Source organism: Gopherus evgoodei, chromosome 3 (assembly GCF_007399415.2).
Source record: "Gopherus evgoodei ecotype Sinaloan lineage chromosome 3, rGopEvg1_v1.p, whole genome shotgun sequence".
Taxonomy (NCBI): Eukaryota; Metazoa; Chordata; order Testudines; family Testudinidae; genus Gopherus; species Gopherus evgoodei.
In genome coordinates this window covers 8,646,090-8,668,978 of record NC_044324.1, presented here as the reverse complement: position 1 = coordinate 8,668,978, position 22,889 = coordinate 8,646,090, and the positions used below count along the sequence as shown (strand labels likewise).

The window sequence follows — 22,889 nt, the reverse complement described above, 5'->3', positions numbered from 1 at the left end:
ACTGTCTTTTCTTTGTTTTATATGCTGGGAACAAATGCTGGGAAGGTACAGTGATGACGCGACAGAATAGCTAATAAAAAGCAGTTTGAATTTGTGAAGGGGGGGCTGGTTCTGTATGGAGTGAGATGGGCAGTTCTCTGTTGTATGGCATGCTACAATAAAGAACTTGATAGTGGGATTCTTGCTGGTCGTTGCCTGTCTCTTTGCGGTCGGACAATGAAACCTGAGCTGTCTGGGATAAGAGAGATCTCTGACAACAGGAAGTCATTGTGTAAGGATGAGGCCTTTTCCTGTGGTCATATTATAAGGCCTAAAGCCTAAGCTTTTGTCTGCAGCCATATTAGAAGAGCAGCAGCCATGAGCTAAGAAGCAGGAAATCACATCCCATCTAAATGACATTGAAAATGTAATATCAGGCTGTTGAGCAGGAGATCCTGGTCTAACAGCACCCACTATCACCAGATAAAGAAACAGCTCTTAAGATGGTGAAAGAAAATGTAGTTTGCTAGGATTCTCTCTGGCAAGAAATCACTTCTCAATAGCTGTGGTTGTGAAATCCTCACTTCTTTATGTTCTGTCATTATGGACCCCACTTCCCAATTGTTTGTCTGATGTATGATCTCTGCCTTGTTTCTGTCGGATACATAATTAATTTTGCTAGGTGTAAATTAAGGTGGTGGGGTATAATTGGCTAGAGAATTTTGTTACAATGTGTTAGGATTGGTTAGTAAAATGATTGGTTAAGGTAGAGCTAAGCAGGACTCAAGTTTCACTATATAAATTAGGATCCAAAAGGAAGTTCTTTGGGAACCAACTCCAGGACACCGTCCCATCAGGGCTGCCGGAACTCAACACTCTGCCAATGACACCATGTAGAAAGTGGAATCTCCCAGATGACCTGATCCTGACTGGCCCCCAAGAAAAGTTCATCTGTCTTATTGGGACTGGTGAGCATTGTATGTGTAGCGGGTGCGTTCTTGGCTGGGTGATTGTTAATAAATAGGATAAGGATATTACTGTGTAAGGCTCTGTCACTGGTAAATGGTCCTGCGAACCTGCAGAAAATTGACAGGGTTACGCCTGAGCCCTCGGAACAGGGTAAATGTGGGTTCTCCTTGAGTGTGTGAGTAACAGAGAATTTTGTGTAGGTAACAACTGGGGCCGGGAATGTAAGATTCAAAAAGGGATTGGACATTTAGATAGATGAATATCCAGAGTTATATTTAATGGTAACAGAAATTTAGAGGAGGTGATAAGTACTGTAGAATTCTGTCCTGGAAGGAGAGTAAGGAGACCCAGAACAGCACATCCCAGTCTTCCTTGGGGAAGAAAGGCATTATTCATTTATTGTTGCTTCTAGCAGTAGAAACAGGGTCATGGATTCCTGCAGTCTCTTAGGGAGTCCCCATTTCTGATGCAGCAATTTTTCTCTCAGATGGAATTCAAAGTATTTTTTTGTGTCATCTGTAACAAGATTTTCTTCACCCTCAGCTCCTGGGATATGCAGGGAGGCTGCAGGGTTGGTGCTGAGGGTCATCGGCACTTGGGAGGGACTCTGCAAACCCAATTTAATCTGAAGATTTTTATTCCTCAGCATGTCTCCATTGAGAGCCCAGGGAACTCCAGCTGGGCTGGGTTGGAACTGGGATTCCAGAGAGAGCTCTGTAAGAGCCACCATTGGCCTAGTCTCTTGATTCTCACCTTCCAGTGAGGCTAACTGCCCTGGCAGTAACAGGGCCCTAGAGGGCTCAGCTGCATCATGCTCAGTTCTGTGCATAATTACTGACCTACAAGAGCCAGCTATTCCAAGAAATTTCTGTCCTTCCTGGACAAAGTTAGATTTTGGATCCTCCTCTCTGCCCTGTGAAAGCAGCTGTGATTGTGACTGTTCTGGAGGATTGATGGCCCTTAAGAGTCCCTGGTAAAATCCCCATTGGCACCTATGGGGTAATTTTTGAGACCCACTGATCCTGCTTACAGGGCTTTTTTCTGCTCCTGAGCTGGGCTTTCTCTCCCAGTAAGTGAGTTGGGCAGGGGGAGGTCTCATGGCAGGAAAGGATTCCTGGAACATGTAGGAGACACCCCATTTCATCTCAAGCTTCGTCCCGAGCTCCAGGTTCTGGTTACATTGTCCTTTGTTATTTCTGAACCATGTGTTCATGAAGCTAGTTCCAATTTCACTCTGAGCCCCATTGAGGAGAGCTGGTTGTGTGCTTGGTGGACTTGTACCCAGCAAAAATGTGTCCCTGGAGCCCTCAGTGTCTTCTGAAAGGTCACAATTCTCCTTCCCTCCCTGGAACACCAGGTGCTTTTTCTTCTCCCCAATCACTGGCAGCTCAGTTGTATCTGGGTTGAAATTCATAGACCATTCCAGCAGCAGAGACTCCTCTCCTGTTTTATTCTGTGGACATGTTCGGGTCTGACATCTCTGAAGATTTCTCATGCTTCCAGCTAGAGTGGTCTCAGATGTAGTGCCTAGTGTCACTGTGGTTTGTCCACTGCCTTCAGATCTCTGTGCTGTCAGACAGATCCTGCAAGTACAGGCCTCTGAGCTCCCACATGAAGCTTCACAAAGTCCTGTATGTGTAGAGGTAGATATAGAAACCTTCTCATCAAGCATGGGCTCCTGTTTGGCTGCCTCAGGAGGAATAAACCATTTCAAAGACTTCTGGATTCTCTTGGGAAGGCCCCATTTGCAATGCACCATTTTCTCTCTCAGGTGTCGCTCAAGGTGCTTACGCCTTTCTGCCCTGAAGAGTGGCCGCTGGTAGTCTTTAGACTCCAGCAGCGCTGTGCATTCCAGGAACTCTGGGATGGATGGGATGGATGCTGCCAGGGAGTTCAGGATTATATATGGCAAGCCCCACAGGAGCTGGAGTCTCTTTTTTCTGATGTGCGTGTTTAGCTGCTCTTTCACATCCTTGATGAGCAGCAAAGGATGAAGCAGAGAAGATTCCACAATAGCACCACTGCCTCTGCTCAGAGGAGGTGGGAAGGGACAAGACGACTCCATGACTCACCACTGCTCCTGGTGCAAGCCTGCAGCTGGTGATTCTTTGTCTTTGGAGGTGGTAGCTTTTGGCCTCGTTTCTCTCTTGATCCAAGGTTCTGAGGCTGCAGCATGAAAGCTGCTGAGGACTCACGTTCCAATTCCTGGCCTGTTAATTGCAAAGATGATAGTGTATAGGAAAATGCATGGATGATTGTGACACAGACACCACTGATGCCAACTGGCAAAAGAGTTCACTGTTCTTTACAAGCAACTCCTGGCTCAGATCTGAGAAACGTACTACACATTATACATGGTTTTCATGGGACTTATCCTTGAAGGACAGTTGGTGAGTTCTCTGCTGAAAGCTTGTAACTTATCAATACTTATGACTGTGAGAGGTGTATATGGGTAATGTTTAAGGAATAATGTAACTATATTGAAAATCATGCCCTTATGGTCTTGGAGTAAAAGGTAGTCACCAGGGAATCACGTGTCTTGATGAGGACCCATTCAAGCAGGAGGGAGTTGTCACTGCGCCATGGCTAGCTGATTATGTAATATATTGTTCAGTTCCCTATCCTTGCCTCATCCCAGAGCAGTCAAAGGAAAACCATTGAAGACAACTGCTAGCAATCAAAACCACATGGAGGTAAAACGGAACATTAATAGCCGACATGCGAGTGCCCTGTGTGTGGATAAAGACAGAAGACTCATTAGGTATATCACAGAGTGGAGAAAAAGACACTGCATCCATTCACTGAGGAGTGCTTTTTTTATGTGCTTACAAGTGCAGTTTACATGAGTGGTGTTTTTAAGGTAAAACTGGGTATGCTGCTGCTTTGGGATGAGACAATCTGGCATTTCTGGGAGTAGCCAGTGTCAGGGCCTGGCTATCACAGAGGAATACTTCAAGGGGACTCGGGTGTACCTCTTGTAAACCTGCAAGGTGAAGGAAGTGCTGGTATAGCCCAGAGGGGAGTGCTTTAGAGGTTCATGGGTGGGGGTGTCAAGGAGCTGACATCCAGATACCACAGGGAAGACTCTCCCTCACTAGAGGCAGGGGGTAACAAGGTGATCCGCAATCCTGGGACCCCTGAGAACAATCTCAGTGCTATTTCAAAAGCAGGGGGAAGCTTTTGCCAGATGCTTTTGTATTTCTCTGTTGAAATGGAATATGAAGAGTGGAGACTCATAAATCCTTATCCAGGCTGCAGGTAAACAGGGAACAAACACCTTCCCCATCCCCAAGCTCTGCAGAGGCTTGGGGCTGAAGGAGGGAAGACCAAAAGAGAGGAGACTCTTGTGGTTCAATAGACTTTATAGGGGAGGGGAAGGGAAGCAAAGGGAGCACTGGGTTTAGGATGTCTTCACCCATCAGTGCAGATTGTTCCCACCCAACACCGCACCGCAGCATAGCAAATCTCCCTTACCCTGAAGCTCGGGATACGCCTCCTCAGCTAGGACCCGGTAGTTTCCTGGAGTGTCCTGCTGCCCAGCAGCACTGTCCTGTGAGACTATGGGAGCTTTACTCCCAAGAAGTTCTGAGTGCTCTGATGCTAACCACCACCACTGTGAGGTCATCACTGCATCACATCTGTGCTGGGCTGGAACTTCCCTGGTGGTAGCCTGAGTCTATTTTCTTGTACTCTAACCAGACTGGAGCAGATGCTGCTCAGAAAGCACCTCTCCCTCTGTGACTAGGCCCTAGCATGACGGGCACATTACACTGGAACAGTCACCTCTAAGCAGCATGATGATACTCACAAGCTCGGAAGCTAGAGCTATTCCAGGAGCCAGACATAGACTGTGTGACTTGCTCCTGTAAGAGAGAAAAGACCTGGGGGGGGGGCCCTCCCCATCGCCAGCATTAAATGCACAGTTCAGATGGCTGAATTAACCCTCCCCTTAGCAATGTATTATGACTCTTACACATGCAAACCACAAAGGCCTGTAAACAAATCAAGCTATTGTTTCTGTAGGCTAGAGGGAACAAGGAGCTCTTGTTATTGCTATTTTTAATCTATGTGCAAGTTGCTCTGAAAGAATAGTCGCCAATCTTTTTACACCCAAGATCACTTTTTGAATTTAAGGGCAACCCAAGATCTACGCTGTCCCTTCCCTGAGGCCCCGCCCCTTCCCAAAGCCCCGCCCATTCCATCCCCCGCCCCTCTCCGGGCTCGCCCCTTCACCCTCACTCACTTTCACTGGGCTGCAATAGGGGTTTGGGGTTCAGGAGGGGGTGTGGGCTCTGGGCTCAGGCTGAGGGGTTTGCAGTGTGGGAGGGGGCTCTGGGCTGAGCCTGGGGCAGGGGGGTTGGGGGCAGGAGGGCATGTGGTGATGCAAGCTCTGAGAGAGACTTTGGGTGCAGAAGGGGGCTGAGTGTTGGGGTGCAGGAGCAGGTATGGGGTGCTGGCTCAGGGAGGGGGCTCCGGGCTGGGGGTTCAGCCTCCCTCTGGGCAGCACTTACCTCAGGCAGCTCCCGGTTGACAGTACAGCATAGCTTCCACTCAGGCAGGCTCCCTGCCTACCCCAGCCCTATGCTGCTCCTGGCAGGGACCAACGCATCCCTGCAGCTCCTGGGGTGTGTGCACGGGGCTCTGCATGCTGCCCATCTCTGCAAGTACCGCCCCCACAGCTCCCACGGATTTACTAAGAACAAATCATACCATCCCAGCCTGCTTTCCTTCTTTGACAGGGTAACTGGCTTGGTGGATGGGGGAATGCAGTGATATAATATACCTGGACTTCAGAAAGACTTTTGACACAGTCCCTCATGATATTCTGATAAGTAAGCCGGAGAAATGCGGGCTGAACAGAACTACTATTAAGTGGATACGTAATTGGTTAACAACAGCAAAGAGTAACTGTTAATGGAATGATGTCGGATTGGACGGAAGTCTCAAGTTGGAGTCCACAAGGATCTATTCTGGGTCCGGTGTTGTTTAACATCTTTATTAATGACCTGGATGTAGGAATAGAGAGCATACTGATCAAATTTGCAGATGACAATGCTGGGGCAGTGGGGAGGAAGGGGAGGTGTTGCCAATACTTTGGAGAATACAACTAAAATTCAGAGGGAACTTGATAAATTGGAGAACAGGGCTAGACACCACAAAATGAAATTCAACCAAGACAAATGTAAGGTACTACACTTAAGGAAGGAAAAAGAAATGCTCAAATACAGAATGGAGGACAACTGACTTGGCAGCAGCACTGCTGAGAAGGACCTGTGAGTTGTGGTGGAACACAACCGCAACATGAGCCAACAATGTGATGCTGCTTCAAAAAAAGCAAATGCAGTTGTAGTTTATATTAACAGAGGCATAGCAGGCAAGTGGCGGTAGGTGATAGTACCACTTGGCACTGGTTAGGCCTCAGCTGGAGTACTGTGTCCAATTTTGGTCACCAATGTATAGAAAGGATGTAGAGAAACTGGGAAGGATCCAGAAGTGAGCATCAAAGATTATTAACAGGATGGAATGCAGGCCATATGAGCAGCAGCTGAAGGAACTGGGTTTGTTTAGTTTGGAAAAGAGATGGTTAATGGGAGGACATGATAGTGGCCTTCAAATACTTGCAGAAGATGGAGAAAAGTTGTTCTTTCCACAGAGGGCAGGACAAAAGCAGTGGGTTCAAACTACAGCATAACATTTAGATTAAACCTCAGGAAAAACTTTCTTACTGTAAGAACAGTAGGACAATGGAACAAACGCCTAGGGAGGTCATGGAAGCTCCTTCACTGGAGGTTTAAAAAGCCCCCCCCCCAGACTTTTGGATGGTTTAGACTCAACAAATCCTGCATCCTATGATTCTATGTCTCTATGGTAAGCTAAGGACTTCCAGTGCTCTGTTCCAGTTGACTAATAAATCCTGCTCTGTTTTGAAAATCCTGCTTGGGTGTCACTGCAAATACTTGCTGAGGTCCATTAAGCCCTGGACTGTACAAGCCATTACCCGGAGTCAAGCCCAGCTGGACTTGCTGAGAAGAGCTCATGGTGAGAAGCAGGAGTGCTGGAATCTGGACGCTCAGTCTAGGAGACCGTGAGGTGCTATGGTTTACCCCCAGTATAAGGAGTGGTCTCCCTTGGGGGGTCTGCCACACTGAAGGGATTCCTCCAAGAGACTGATTAAAAGTTGGGGCATAGCACAGATCCTGTGGCTCTGTGACAATAATTAAATTCTATTAATAAGGCAAATAGATAGCAAATCAATCTACATTAGAAGCTACAAAGTATGGAAAATTGAAAAGGGAATGAAAGACATCAGGGGAAAATTCCTGGTGGGAAACGCTAGGGTCCATTGAGAAGGATTTTTTAAGAAGTATATTAGAACAAAAGAAATCCTAGCAATGATATAGGCCCATTACTAGATGAAGATAACATGGTTAATAACAACAATACAGAAAAAGCAGAGGCGTTCAGTGAATGTCTGTTCTCTATCTAAAAAGAAGCATTATGATTTATTTGTATCACATGAGGATAATGAAGTACTTTCCAGTCCTTTAGTAACTAAGGAGGATGTTAAATATCATCTGGTAGGGATAAACATTTTTAAAATCAACAGGTCCAGATAACATGTGCCTAAGAGTCATAAAAGAGTTTGCTGAAAGTTCTCTGGCCCCACTGATGTTAATTTTTAATAAATCTTAGATACTGGGAAAATTCCAGAAGACTGAAAGAGTGCTAATATTGTGCATCACAGTTCAGGACACCTACACCTGTTTTTCCTCTCTGTGATCCAGCAAGCACATTTATGCTATACTCCAGGCTCTTGAGCTATCACCTTTCAGGTGGAGACATGCATCTCCTGACAGCAGTATTGTCACACTGCACAACTTCCTGCCTAGCCTGTGAACTCCCTAGAAAGTCATGATGCCTAAGCAGGCTTGTTTTACTTTTCTGCTCAGGGATGGTAAACAGTGCAATTGCTACAGTTAAGCAACCACACAGTTCTTTCTAAGCAAGCACATTTATTCTAAAAAGTTATTAGCACAACAGAGGAAACATATTAAAAACAAGAAGCGACCTTACACATGTTAATCAGCTTACCAGAGATTAGCTTGTCCAACAGAGAAAGGTTCTGATTGGTGGCAAGAACATAAGAACGGCCACACTGGGTCAGACCAATGGTCTGTCTAGCTCAGCATCCTGTCTTCCAGCAGTCAGTGGCATCAGAGGGAATGAACAGAACAGGGCAATTATCAAGTGAGCCATGCCCTCTCATCCGGTCCCAGTTGTTGGCAGTCAGAAAGTAGGGATACCCTGATCATAGGGGTTCCATCCCTGCCCATCTTGGCAAAAGCCACTGACAGACCTATCCTCCATAAACTTATCAAATTCTTTTTTGAACCCAGTTATACTTTAGGCCTTCACAACATCCCCTGTCAATGAGTTCCAAAAGTTGTGTGATGACATACCTCCTTCTCATTTTAAACTTGCTCCCTATTAATTTCATTAGGTGAACTCTGGCTCTTTTGTTATGTGGAGTAAATAACACTTTCTTATCTCTTTCTCCACACCATTCATAATTTTATACACTTCTATCACATCTCCCATTAGTCATCTCTTTTCTAAAGTGACCAATCCCAGTCTTTTTAATTTCTCCTTGTATGGAAGCTGCTCCATACCCCTACTTATGTTTGCTGTCTCTCTCTGCACTTTTTCCAAGTGTAATATGTTGTTCTGGAGGTGCGGGTGACTAGAACTGCATGCAGGATTCAAGGTGTGGGTGTACCATCATTTTATATAGTAGCATTATGCTATTTTCTGCCCTATTAACTATCCCTTTCTTAATGGTTACTAAATGTAGGCCTTGCTGGAGCCCCATGTATAGCTAACAGTGTGAACCAAAGGGCGTTAACCAGAGTAGTCCTGGTCTTGGCAAAATAACCACACACTAGATATTGGCCAACTAAGTTAGCACATTTCTGACCAGAAAGGATGGTACAAAACCACCTTAAGTTCTCAAGTACCTACATAAACACATTCTGAAGAGATGGTACAGGAACACATCAAGCCCCTCATAAGATAAGGATGGGCTGACAGAATAATGTATATGATGTTTTGTTCAAACTAGCGGGTACAAGATGTAGGTTTGATAACTAGCGATGTCTGGAGTGCAGTATGTATCAACCTATACAAGAAGTCATAGGAGGGCACCTTTGTCCAGCCTAGGGGGCAGCAGCCTGGTGCACTGAGCTGGTACCATTGTCATTGATATACAACGTTAGTGTACCTGAAGGCATGGAGCCAGGGTGCTAGTACCAGGCTTTGTTCACAACAAACCAGGCTGAGTGCCTTTGCTACCACACTGATCCTGTGGTCTCTCTTTATGAGTAACACTTAAGTCTGCTGAATTAGTAGGCTGCACTCTCTCCTTGTGAAGCTAACGTCAGAGCTCCACGAACAGATGCACCAAGCTGCTGTAACAGCTTAGCAGTCTTGACAGCATTGCCACAGCAACAACATTCCTCAGCACTTAACTAACATCCTGTTTAATTTTTTGTCTTTTTTGCACACTGAGCAGATGTTTTCAGACAGCTAGTCGCAATGACTCCAAGTGGTAACAGCTAATTTAGACCCCACGGTGTCGTATGTATAGTTGAAATTCAACGTTGATAAATGCAAAATAATTCACACTGGAAAACAATCCCATCTGCCATTTTGTTGCTCAGTCACCCAGTTTTGTTACCTTTGTAACTCCTCATTGTCTGCTCTGGATTTTTTTGAGTAATTTTGTATCATCTAGAAACTTTGCTACCTCACTGTTTACCCATTTTTCAAGCTAATTTATGAATATGTTGAACAGCCCTGGCCCCCACTACAGCTCACTGTGGGATGCCACTATTTACATGTCTCAATTCTGAAAACTGACCAGTTATTCCTACCCTTTGTTTCCTGTCTTTTAACCAGTTACTGATCCATGAGAGAACCTTCCCTCTTATCCCATGACAGCTCACTTTGCTTAAGAGCTTTGGTGAGGGACCTTGTCAAAGACTTTCTGAAAGTCCAAGTTACACTATATCCACTGGATCCCCCTTGTCCACGTGCTTGTTGACTCCCTCAGAGAATTCTAATAGATTGGTGAAGTATGATTTCCCTTTACAAAAGCTGTTGACTATTCCCCAACAAATCATATTCATCGCTGTGTCTGATAGTTTTATTCTTTACTACTGTTTCAACCAGTTTTCCCAGCACTGAAGTTAGGATTACCAGCTTGTAATTGCTAGGATCACCTAGGAAGCTTTTTAAAAGCTGGTAACATATTATCTACCCTCTAGTCACCTGGTACAGAAGCTGATTTAAATGATAGGTTGCATACCACATTAGTAGTTCTGCAGCCAGAGGCCAAGTGCCAGAGATAAGGCTCACCAGCAGAGTCAGAAGTTGAAGCCCAGGGTCAGAACAGGATTACCTAGAGTGAGGCAAGGCAGGAGGCAGCACTGGGTCCAAGGCTGGGAACAAGCAGGTGCAGGAACTATCAGTCATGGTCAAATGGTTTGAGCTGCTGCTGCTTGGCTTAAGAGCTGGTCCACTGACCCTTCTAACCAAACGGCACCTCCTAGATCTAGGACCCAGTTTCTTGGGGTACTTCTGATGTTACTCAATAGGTCCTGAAGATGGATGTTTCTACTGGTTCCCAAGACTGTTTGTCCAGATCGTACCCTTCCCAGTCAACCAGGTACTGGAACCTTATCTTAACTTGCTAAGGGTCAAGGATTGGGTAGACCAAGTACTCCTCCTGTCCACAGACTGTTAGTGGTCATTGTTTGGGCATGGGTTCTTGGCATAGGGCTTTAAAAGTGAGATATAAAAGAGGGAGTGGATCTTTAAGGACTTGGACAGCTGTAACCTGAAAGCCACCAGTTCAACCAGTTTATAACCTTGAAGGGGCCCAGATACAGTCAGTCTAGTCTGGTGGACAGGCAGCTCAAGCTGAGTTCTGGGAAGAGAGCCACCCCTTGTCCCCTACAGCCAGATTAGGGCAGCCTAAAGGTCTTGGTGTTTACAGATTTATTTTGTGGATTGTAAGTATTCACTGCATTCCTGATTCACTGCTAAATCTGTGAATATCAGTACTGGAGAAGACAGAGGCAAATCTGGGTGGAAGCAGGGGTGAAAGTTATAGATTGCAAAGAATGGGCTGTGGAGTCAATGTGTGGACTGCATTGTTATATGCAAATTCAGGGTAGCACAGCAAGGGAAGCCAGTCATCCTGGTGATAGCGCAAAAAGGCAGTAGCGATACTACTCCCAAGATTTGATTGATCCTTTCTGTTTGTCCATTAGTCTGTGGGTGACAGGCAGATCAGGTGAGGGACTCAATGCCAAGAAGTCTTAGAAATTCCTACCAGAATTGGGAAATGAACTGGGGCCCCTGGTCCAATATAACGCCCATGGCTAAGCCATGGTCGCAGAAGGCATTTTCCAGGAAGTGCTAAGCCATCTCCCATGCAGGAGGAACAGCAGAATGTAGGATGAAGTGCACCATCTTTGTTAGGAAGTCAACGAAAACAGGAATACCAAGTGTCCTTGGGAGCTTGGCAGTTCTACAATGAAGGTTAGGTTAGGGTATACCAGAAATCTCAGATTTCAACCCTCTGAAAAGGGGAAAGGAGGAAGGCAAGTTAACTCTTGAAAGGTAACGTGCCCTTACAGAGTTGCCTCACATCTCTAAAATACCAAAACCCCAAGGATGTGGTTAAACTAAAAGCCTATGTTAAGGAAAACCCTGAGGTAAAGGAAAAGCTGCAAAGGTTCAAAGGGAATATTGAACAAGCGGACCTAAAAAATGATCTATCTAAACCAAAGGCTTAACAGAAATGACTGCGATTGTACACTTGTGTTAAATTTGCTGTTAATATAATTTTGCTGATGCCAAAAACTGTATAATTTGCATGGCTTATGGGAAACATCCTCAAACATGGTGGAAGTGCTACATAAAAACACACTATGTAATAGAAACCCTTATAATTATGCTGTTTGGTTCAGTAAGAACATACTTTGCATTAGAAAGCCTAATAATGTTGAAGTTTCACAGCTAATGCCTATACACAATCCTAAAACTTTCCACAGCAGAAAAACCATTACGAGCTTGGACTGCTGTGCAAGAAGGGAAACTGAGGAACAACATCTCACAGCCTTCATGGCTGAATGTCAAAGTGCTCTCTGGAGAACACTGATGTCTATGTTAAGTTAGCACATAGACTGAACCTTGAAATCAGTAAAGTGTTTCACAAAGTATGGACTAAGTTGTGAACCTGGGCCAAGGCATGCATCAATGATTTGGCCTTTCAAAGAATTCAATATAAACACAGCTCCTATCAATATTGGAAGGTCCTTAAGGTGTATCCAGGAGCTCTAATTGCTCCCTTCCACACCAATCTCGCGTTGGGGGTGTGACGTTATTGGATTAAACCATGCAAACCATTGTTGTTACCACTGTTACAGAATTGCAACAAATCTTATACAAAATGTGATGCATGGCTGGAAAGGGTTAAGTATCCTACAGGATAAATGATCCAGATTCAACCATTAGAGACATGTTAGAAAGGTATGTAAATGGTAATTAGGGCCATTCCAATTAGTGTGGTCAAAAAAGCAAACAGGATGTTAGGAATCATTAAAAAGGGGATAGAGAATAAGACTGAGCATATATTATTGCCCTTATATAAATCCATGGTATGCCCACATCTTGAATACTGTGTACAGATGTGGGTTCCTCTCCTCAAAAAAGATATTCTAGCACTAGAAAAGGTTCAGAAAAGGGCAACTAAAATGATTAGGGGTTTGGAGAGGGTTCCATATGAGGAAAGATTAAAGAGGCTAGGACACTTCAGCTTAGAAAAGAGGAGACTGAGGGGGGATAAGATAGAGGTCTATAAAATCATGAGTGATGTTGAGAAAGTGGATACGGAAAAGTTATTTACTTATTCCCATAATACAAGAACTAGGGGCCACCAAATGAAATTAATAGGCAGCAGGTTTAAAACAAATAAAAAGAAGTTCTTCTTCACGCAGCGCACAGTCAACTTGTGGAACTCCTTGCCTGAGGAGGTTGTGAAGGCTAGGACTATAACAGTGTTTAAAAGAGAACTGGATAAATTCACGGAGGTTAAGTCCATCAATGGCTATTAGCCAGGATGGGTAAAGAATGGTGTCCCTAGCCTCTGTTTGTCAGAGGATGGAGATGGATGGCAGGAGAGTGATCAATTGATCATTGCCTGTTAGGTTCACTCCCTCTGGGGCACCTGGCATTGGCCACTGTCCGTAGACAGATACTGGGCTAGATGGACCTTTGGTCTGACCTGGTACGGCCGTTCTTATGTTCTTATAGGCTAGAATTTTGAAATACAAACCTATATTGTTAGAAGTTAGAAGTGATACCAAGTGTATGATGTACTCATAAATATTAGCCATGTAAACAGACACTTCCTGTCTGTCACTATAACTACTGAATCAGATCAAAAGCTACAGTAAAGTGTGGCCATTGGGAGCTGCGAGCAGCCATACCTGTGGATGCTCAGGGAAACAAAGTGTCTTGTAGCCTGCCAGGGGCTTACCCTGAACAAGCTACAAACCAAGTGTGGGAACCCCTGGTCTAGCATCAACATCCAGTCAATAGATTGTGTTATACCTTTTTCTGCTAGAATGAAGTGCTTATTATTATTAAACATTTATTTCCCCTCCTCCCCCGGTACTTATAGATGGCAATCAAGTCCTCCCTTAACCACCTTCTTTGTTAAGCTAAATACATAGACTCAAGGAGCTCAAATCACTATAAGACATGGTTTCTAATCCTTTAATCATTATCATGGCTCTTCTCTGATGCCTCTCCAATTTAACAGTGCCATCTACAGAGGTAAAATCTCTCTTCTCCTACTCAAGCTTCCTGATTTTACATTGAAAGATTGCATTAGACCTTTTGACCATAGCGCCATACTGGGGACCTCATGTTCACCTCATTATACACCATGACCCCCAATTCTATTTTTCAGAGTCACTGCGTCCTCGGATAGAGTCTTCCATCCTGCATGGCTTAAATTTTTTTTCCTAGATGCATACATTTACATATTACAGATATTAAAACACATCTTGTTCGTTTGCACTCAGCTTGCCAGGCCATCCTGATCACTCTGTATCAGTGACCTGTCCTCGTCATTATTTACCTCTCTCCCAATTTTTGTGAGATCTGCAAACCTTCTTGGTGATGAGTATATGTTTTCTTCCAGGTAATTGACAAAAATGTTAACTAGTGCAGGGCCAAGACCCAATCTCTGCAGGATACCAATATGAAAACATCTGCTCAGTGATGATTCCCCGTTTACAATTACATTTTGAGACCTATCAGTTAGCCAGCTTTTAATCCATTTAACGTGCGCTAGGTTAAGTTTATATTGTTCCAGGTTTTTTAATCAAAATGTTGTGCAGTACCAAGTCAATGTCTAATACATCAACACTATTACCTTTATCAACCAAACTTGTAATCTCATTAAAAAAATTTCAAGTAGGTTTAACAGGATCTATTTTCCATAATCCCATGTTGATTGACATTAATTATTTTACCATCCTTTTGATTCTTTATTTATTGAGCTCTGTATCAGCTGCTCCATTATCTTGCCTGGGATCAAAATCAGAATGACTGGCCTATAATTACCCAGGTCATCCCATTTACCCTTTTCACTTGTTGACCCAATAATTAGCTGTCTTCTAGAACTTCCCCAGTGTTCCAAGATTTACTGAAAATCAACATTAATGGTTCAGCAAGCTTCTCAGTCAGCTCTTTTAAAACTCTTGGATGAAAGTTATCTGGACCTGCTGATTTAAAAATGTCAGACTTTAATAGCTGCTGTTTAACATCCTCCAGAGCTACTAGTGAAGTGGCAAAGCCTTTTCTGCATTATTATTGATAATTCTACCATTTCTATCTACGAATGGACCAACACCACTGTTAGAATTCTTTGTGTTCCTAATATATGCCTTTGACTCTTTGTGCCCACATATTTCACCTACATTAATGCAACAGGCTGTGAGGAGGGTTGGAGTGCTGGATAGAGAAGTGGTTGAAAAACTGAAAGTGAGTGCTCTTTGCCTCAGTGCTTAAGGGCATGCGTCCTATTGCCACCCACAACAAGTCCAGAGACAGGTAGTTTTGCACTCTTCTGCCCCATACTGCTAAAGTGGGGATGATTCTAAAGACACGATACACCAAAGAAACTATCACATTCTTGCATTGGTGACATTTTATTTCATTTTGTTCTGATCTTGCTGCTCTGACCACACATCTCACAGCCTCTATAGAAGAGCCCAGAAACCTGCCTCTTTAATATAGCACTGCAATCCATGACAACTGCAGGTCCCAGCATGAAATACAGCTGCTGCCCCTAGATCAGAATAGAGCATTGCATGTAGAGTCCAACAATCGTCATGGGTGTTAGTTTGTATGAGGCAAGAGGTGAGGGTAATTTGCTTCACTCTATGCATATTAGGGTGTAGCTTCTGTAAAATGGCCATGGCTGGGGAGAGCCTGGGTCCTACCCCCAGCCACAAAGGCAATTTGATTATACGGGTGAATGAACATCACTGCTAGAAACAAACACACAAATAAACCTGTCTGTGCCCTATGCACCTCAGGGAATCCGCTGTGAATTTCAGCACCAGCAACTTTGGCTGACGTGGAAGCTTTCACTGCAGCGAGATATGAAGGGTACTCTTGAGTGCTGGAACCTGCTAGCTGAATCCTCATGTAACAAACTAAAGAGCCAGCTGAGGCAGGGAACTGTAGCGGGACAAGACAGGAGAGGGTAAAGAGACATCAAATCCTGCACTTTTATGTCAGGGCATGTGAGCTGACATCAGAAATCCTGCAGGCTCCTTCTCTACCCAGCAGAGAATGGGGGTAGCTAAGCCTGCCAGAGATGTTACCCATTTATGGGTCTCAACTGGCCCTGCTGTACAAGTGGAACATGGCAGAACACTCATCATGCACTAAATTAAAACTTAATTCAACAGGTAAACAGGACCCCCTCCCTCCAGCCCTGACACCAACACACAGGAAGGCCCACTACCTAAGGCTTGTCCTGGTAAAGGTGGCAATCCCAGGAGCAGGCTACCACTAGCTCAGGGGAGAAGGCACCTGCAGAGCTGACTGACAAGGAGAAGCAGCTCCTACTGAGGCCTGAGGGAAGGAAGACACCAAACTAGGGCAAGGCCACCCCATGGCAACAAAACGCAGGGCTTTGCTACTGTGTATGAGCTCTGTCCTGCAGGTGGGGAGTGGCTGTTATGAAGTGTGAACCTGTAACACCGCACAAGCCATCTGCACTGATCTCACACATCCCCAGACTGTAGCGTGCTGGCAGACAAGTTTGCTGCCACGTGCCTCTGGAAGGCAAGGGTCTAGACAGCTGGTCCCTAGCCACAGACTGGAGGAAGAGCTCCCTCCCCACTTTTAGGGACCAGTCAGTGCTCAGCCTTAAAGGAGGCAGGTGCTGAAGGGTACATTAGCCCACTGCAAACACTCCTGCTCTTGGCAGGGTGATGTCTAACCAATTAGGCAAGCCTGGGTTCCTAAACTGCTGGGCAGTGCTGAGTTTGAAGGGATGGTGCTTTATGGCAATGACCTAAGGGGGAGACAGCACTCAGGTATCTGAGTCTCAGAGGCAGGCCCTTTAAGCACCTGAGGTAGCACTGGGCTGCAGGTGATCAAGCCAGAGCATCTATGCCCCACCCCAGAAACTGCCCAGGATCTGCACACACTACCCCAAAGGAAATCACTCCCCCAGCTGAGACCCGCACACTCAGCCCTAGAGATCCACCAAGGAAACCTGCCCTCACCAACGCTGAGGATCCCTAAGAGGACAACAAAAGCAGAGAGCTGTAACGGAGACTGAAACATTTAAAATCACTAAATAAGCAACTAACATAACCTGAACTCAGCCTATAACTAGGGCACAAACTACACTGCTAGGCCACTGTCCACGGAAGGGAGTGACTGCTATGCCATGACCTGGGCTCCTGGCTTCCTAGAACTGTCTAGTTCCTCTGCCTCCAATGATCTATTTCCTGCCTCGTTTGCGCATAGTTTTTGGAGTTTCTGCTCTCTGTGCAGCTTGGGGCTCCTCCTCCTCCTCCTCCTCGCTGCTCCTGCTTTCAGTGTCCACCAGCTGGGAATGCCCCCTCTTACTCCTTCTTCTGCTTCTCTCGGCCCCTGTACCAAGGAGCTTCTTGGCAGATACAGTCCCAGGCCTTTTCTTCCTGCTCCGAGCTGCGATACGCTTCTTTCGCTGCTTTCTCTGCTCATCTTCTCTCTGGCGGATTTTCATCAGCTTCTCAAAGCTTTTTTTGTTAGTAGTATTCACATCAAACCAGTCCTGGAGGGTTCAGAAGGCAGAAGGTTAGTACTGGGGGAGGAGATACAATGGGGGTGCCTGTCACGTTCTACTGCTGTAATTACCCACAGGGCAGGGATTAACAGAGAAATGGGATCCAAGAATTAGGCTGGCCAGCACAGCGTTATTTTTACCAGTTGCTGAGCAGATACTATCCTGCTCTCTGGGGACACACTGGATTCTGCAATGGGTTGGGTAATACTGCTGGATATGGAAGGTGCTGGCAAAATGAATAGAGTGGCAGCAGCATGGGACAAGGGCTAGGACATGGCACTTTTCCCCCATCCCTTTGAAGGGGGCAGGGCACCGCACTCTTCTCACCTGAGCATGCACAGAGTTGATGTGATACTTGACCCCGCTCTCTGATATGAATTCCTTCTCACATAGGAGACACTTGTATTTCCCAGCCACAAAGTCTCCCTGCCACCAAAACAGAAAACACATCACCAGATGCCACCCTCCTCTCTGCCCAGTGACACTGATAGGCCCAGACCCTGCACCCAAGGCATGGCCAGACGTGATTCAGTAGTAAGGAGACAGAGCACAAAATCCTTAACTCATCCAAGAGGGTGAGCACTCAGGCCACAGCAGCACAGAAACTGATGCCCAAGCGAGGCCTGAGAGAATGAGGGTGGAACCAGCTCCAGCTACTCCCAAAGTAACCTCCATCACTGCTGGAGGCCTTGCGGTCTCACGCAGGGGGAGTATCTGGTAAAGGTGTTCTTGTCACCATGAGATTGCAGGCAGGACAGTGACTCAGCTACAGGTGTAAGGGACATACAGTCTTACTGCCCCACAGCACATTTGTGATGCAGATCCATTAATCCTTGGGGAGGCAGCCAGATACTGTGGAGAAGTGGCTATTAAAGAGCCTTGACAGACAAGGATCCAGCAGGCCAATGACTGATATGCACGTATCTGGGGAACAACAACTGTGGGAGTGCATGTATGAAAGAGACTGCATAGAAATGGTACAAACCAAGGTGCAGGTGCCGAGGTGAGATTTGAGTCCTGAGACACTGCCATATACAGACTCACAGCCCTGAAATGAGAGAAGGGCAACAGCTGTCAGCAAGACACAGCTGAGAAATCAGTTCCCCATGCACAGAAATGCTTTTTTCTCTGGAATTGTCCTTCCTTAGAAGGGAGAAAGCAAAGAAAGGATACACAGTTTTATAAGACCAGACATGACAGGGATGGGGAGAAGAGAGCCCTTTGCAAATAGATTTGTTTAAGGCTCCAGTAAATGAAATAATTCCCACCCCTGGGCAAGCGTGCAAATCTCAGACAAAATAAAGAGACCCTAGCCAGCAATGAGCTGCTGATAGAGATGCCCATTCTACTAATCCCCCAAGTGAACTGATAGGGTTTGCATCATGCCCTGAAGGTCCACCAACCAGGGCTCTGTCCGAGAAATGGGTGGGGGTAATTACCAGAGACTGGGACTCTTCCTCCACATTCACAGATGGGGAAAGTACTGCAGCTGACCTCAATGGTCCCAGCTGTCACTGGGAAAGGGGCACCTCTATGATTAGACCCGATAGTGCTTTGAATACCAATCACACCACCTTGAATTGTGCTCATAAGGAAGCCAGTGCAGAATCTGGAGCACAGGGAGCAACATGCTTCATGTGGAAAATGCTGGTGAGGCACTGGCTGCTGCACTGGGTCATCTGCAATTTCTGAGGGTAACCACACATGCAAAACAACATTATAATACTCCAAGGCATGTTGATGATAGAGCCCTAAAAAAACACAGCAAGGTCCATTGCACAGAAAGGGTTGTAGTGGGGCAGCCCCCTGTCCCAGTCAAGAAGGAGTTAAAGAGCTCCTCTGGGTTCAAACAATCCCAATCTGTTGCACCTTGTCAGTCCTGGGGAAGGGTAGGGAGAATACTGGCTCAGGCATGGTTTGTGGGTGGCTTTCAGGAGCAAAGAGAGCTAGAGCTGAACTCCTTAGCCCCAGGAAACAGGGCCTATCTGCTAGTGAAACTTTGAGAGCACCCTGAGCCCTCTGAAGAAACAGAGGGACCAGTTTTTCCTTACTTTAATTTTCAGCATCCTGGGACTCAGCCTTGGGTTGTTTGGACATACAAGGGATAAGGAGCCCAGACCTTCCTCCTAAGACGACCGATCTTTGCCCTGCATGAGGCTGTGGGGACATGCCCCCTTTCATGGACTGTGGAGGTATTTTCACTTTTTCCTTTGGACTCCTCTAACCCCCTGGAAAAGCAGAGTCTCAAATCTGACCTGATAGCCTCTCCATCATGATGGAGGAGTGGCTCGGCCAAACCCGAGTGGTGCTCCGCAAGTTCAGTATAAAACCTTCTCAAACTGCCATCATTCTACTGAGACAGCAATCAAAGGAGCTAAACTTGCAGTTCATGTATCATGTGCCCATTAACAGTATTGTCTCACTTAGGAAACAGGGCTGGCAGTAGAGTTTTCTCACAGTGCACCACTTTTGTAGGGCTAGAGTGTTCACGGGGAGGGGCGGGGGGGGAGGAGGAATAGGACCAGGCACTCTGGGATACAGTTACTTTGACTCGGATCTGTGCACAGCAGTGTGGAGACCAGAGCCCTAGGTTCAAGCATGGGTCAGAAAATCCTTAACCTAGGGTTAAAATGCAGTGTAGACGCTCAAGCCCAGGGTTCTTGACATGGGTCAGCTGACTCAAATCCCACCAACCCAAGGCTTACATTGCTGTGTAGAAATACCACAAGGAGAAAGGATTACGAAACGTAAGAAAATGATTCCCAGTTCTTAGCCTAGGTTAGCCATAAAGGACATAAATTGCTGTGTAGACATAGCCTGACACCCATGGCTGTCCCATAATAGCTGACTCAGGCTGCAGGGCTGTTTCACTGCAGTGTAGACTTCTGGGCTTGGGCTGGAGTCCAGGCTCTAGGACCCTGCACAGTGGAAGGATCTTAGATCCTGGAAGTCTGCACTGTAGTGAAACAGCCCCAGGAGCCCAAGTCAGCTGGTATGGGGCAGCCACAGCTTTTTCTTTGCAAAGTAGACATACCCATAGATTTTGCTTATTACCACCAAAGGATCTTACGTAAATTAAGCTGTCATGGGATAAGAGGGAAGATCCTTTCATGGACTGAGAACTGGTTAAAAGACAGGAACAAAGGGTAGGAATTAATGGCAAATTCTCAGAATGGAGAGGGGTAACTAGTGGTGTTCCCCAAGGGTCAGTCCTAGGACCAATCCTATTCAATTTAATCATAAATGATCTGGAGAAAGGGGTAAACAGTGAGGTGGCAAAGTTTGCAGATGATACTAAACTGCTCAAGATAGTTAAGACCAAAGCAGACAGTGAAGAACTTCAAAAAGATCTCACAAAACTAAGTGACTGGGCAATCAAATGGCAAATTAAATTTAATGTGGATAAATGTAAAGTAATGCACATTGGGAAAAATAACCCCAACTATACATACAATATTATGGGGGCTAATTTAGCTACAACTAATCAGGAAAGATCTTGGCGTCATCATGGATAGTTCTCTGAAGATGTCTACGCAGTGTGCAGAGGCGTTCAAAAAAGCAGACAGGATGTTAGGAATCATTAAAAAGGGATAGAGAATAAGACTGAGAATATCTTATTGCCCTTATATAAATCTATGGTATGCCCACATCTTGAATAATGCGTACAGATGTGGTCGTCTCATCTCAAAAAAGATATACTGGCACTAGAAAAAGTACAGAGAAGGGCAACTAAAATGATTAGGGGTTTGGAATGGATCCCATATGAGGAGAGATTAAAGAGGCTAGGACTTTTCAGCTTGGAAAAGAGGAGACTAAGGGGGATATGATAGAGGTATATAAAAATATGAGTGGTGTGGAGAAAGTGAATAAGGCAAAGTTATTTACTTGTTCCCATAATATAAGAACTAGAGGCCACCAAATGAAATTAATTTGCAGCAGGTTTAAAACAAATAAAAGGAAGTTGTTCTTCACACAGCACAAAGTGAACCAGTGGAACTCCTTGCCTGAGGAGGTTGTGAAGTCTAGGACTATAACAGGGTTTAACAGAGAACTGGAAAAATTCATGAAGGTTAAGTCCATTAATGGCTATTAGCCAGGATGGGTAAGGAATGGTGTCCCTAGCCTCTGTTTGTCGGAGGGTGGAAATGGATGGCAGGAGAGAGATCACTTGATCATTACCTGTTAGGTTAAGTCCCTCTGGGGCACCTGGTATTGGCCACTGTCAGCAGACAGGATACTGGGCTGGATGGACCTTTGGTCTGACCCAGTACGGCCGTTCTTATGTTCTTATTACAGAAACTTCTATTACTTTTTGAAATTTAAGACTGGAACTCATTTGTGTGTATTATGTTTATCACCTGTTTTACCCTTGTAAATAACTCGTTTCCTTTTCCTATATAATAAATTTTACATAGTTTATTATAGGATTGGCTACAAGTATCATCTTTGGTGTGAGATCTAAAGTGCAACTGACCTGGAGTAAGTGACTGATCCTTTGGGACTGGGAGGAACCTGAACACTGCTGTGATCTTTGATGTAAGCGACCATCTATCACAAAAGTAAGCTTGCCTGGGTGCAGGAGCGGTGCCAGAGTTTCTGGCGCCCTAGGCAGAATTCGGAGGGCGGCATTTTGTGCGCTCCCCACAAGGCGTGTGGGAGCTTCCGGTTCCACTCCCATCGCGCCGCTGAAGGAGGACCCTCTGCCAAAATGCCACAGGCGACAGCGGCAGTCATTGAGCTGCTCAATTGCCTGCCGCAGTTTTCCGCGGCACGTCAGCAGAAGGTCCTTCTTCGGCGGTGCGATGGGAGTGGAACTGGAAGCTCCCGTACACCCCACAGGGAGTGCACAAAATGCCACCCCCTGAATCATGGCACCCTAGGTGACCGCCTAAGGTCGCTTAATGGAAGCGCCGGCCCTGCCTGGGTGGCAAGACAGATGGAAGTACCCGAGGGGACAGTCTGAGACTCCACTGAGAAGCTGTTATTGCACTTGAGGAGCATTCACTTGATAATCGGTTGACGAAATCTAACTAATCTAATAGAACTCTCAGCCAATTTGGGGTTTGTGTCCTGTTTCTTAACAGTCTTCCCTGAGGTTGGTACCCAGGCTCTTGAGCCACTGCAAGAGAGCTTGAGATGTATGTTATGTGATGGGGTAAATAACACTTCCCTGTTCACTTTCTCCACACCATTCAGGATTTTATAGACCTCTATCCTCTCGCCACTCAGTCGTCATCTCTTTTCCAAGCTGAATAGTCTCAGTCTTTTTAATCTCACATCATAAGGAAGTTGTTCCATACACCTAATCATGTTTGTTGCCCTTCTCTGTACTTTTTCCAATTCTAATATATCTTTTTTTAGATGGGTGACCTGAACGGCATGCAGTGTTCAAGGTGAGGGTGTACCAGGTCTGTTTAATTATCAATCCCTTCCCTAACGGGTCCTAACATTCTATTAGCATTTTTGACTGCCGCTGCACATTCAGTAAATGTTTTCAAGGAACTATTCATAATGA

General features: G+C 45.5%; 2 protein-coding genes across 12 annotated transcripts in view; both read right to left on the bottom strand.

The window, feature by feature from the left end:
- Positions 1-790: 790 nt before the first annotated feature.
- On the bottom strand, positions 791-5,251 carry LOC115647966. Of its 4 annotated transcripts, none has more exons than XM_030554938.1 (3): positions 4,423-5,251; positions 3,472-3,677; positions 791-3,158 (listed from the first exon to the last, which is right to left on the bottom strand). In XM_030554938.1, the coding sequence occupies exon 3, from the start codon at positions 3,011-3,013 to the stop codon at positions 1,337-1,339; it is 1,677 nt and encodes a 558-aa protein (XP_030410798.1). In that variant the 5' UTR covers positions 3,014-3,158; positions 3,472-3,677; positions 4,423-5,251; the 3' UTR covers positions 791-1,336. The 4 variants fall into 4 exon arrangements, with proteins under 4 accessions (XP_030410798.1, XP_030410800.1, XP_030410799.1 ...); XM_030554940.1 differs by having other exon boundaries at positions 4,757-5,251; XM_030554939.1 differs by lacking the exon at positions 3,472-3,677.
- A 616-nt stretch (positions 5,252-5,867) lies between these two features.
- The window catches only part of ZNF512 (zinc finger protein 512), an 89,110-nt gene continuing 72,088 nt past the window's right edge, over positions 5,868-22,889 (bottom strand). For 6 of the 8 annotated variants that reach the window (XM_030554932.1, XM_030554934.1, XM_030554930.1 and 3 more), the window contains 3 exons: positions 18,360-18,422; positions 17,702-17,800; positions 15,675-17,362 (listed from right to left, as the gene is read on the bottom strand). In XM_030554932.1, the coding sequence (XP_030410792.1) occupies positions 17,048-17,362; positions 17,702-17,800; positions 18,360-18,422 (477 nt within the window). In that variant the 3' untranslated portion in view covers positions 15,675-17,047. Of the gene's footprint in view, positions 5,955-15,214; positions 17,363-17,701; positions 17,801-18,359; positions 18,423-22,889 lie in introns of those variants that run through there. The other 2 variants (XM_030554928.1, XM_030554927.1) reach the window with 2 other exon arrangements.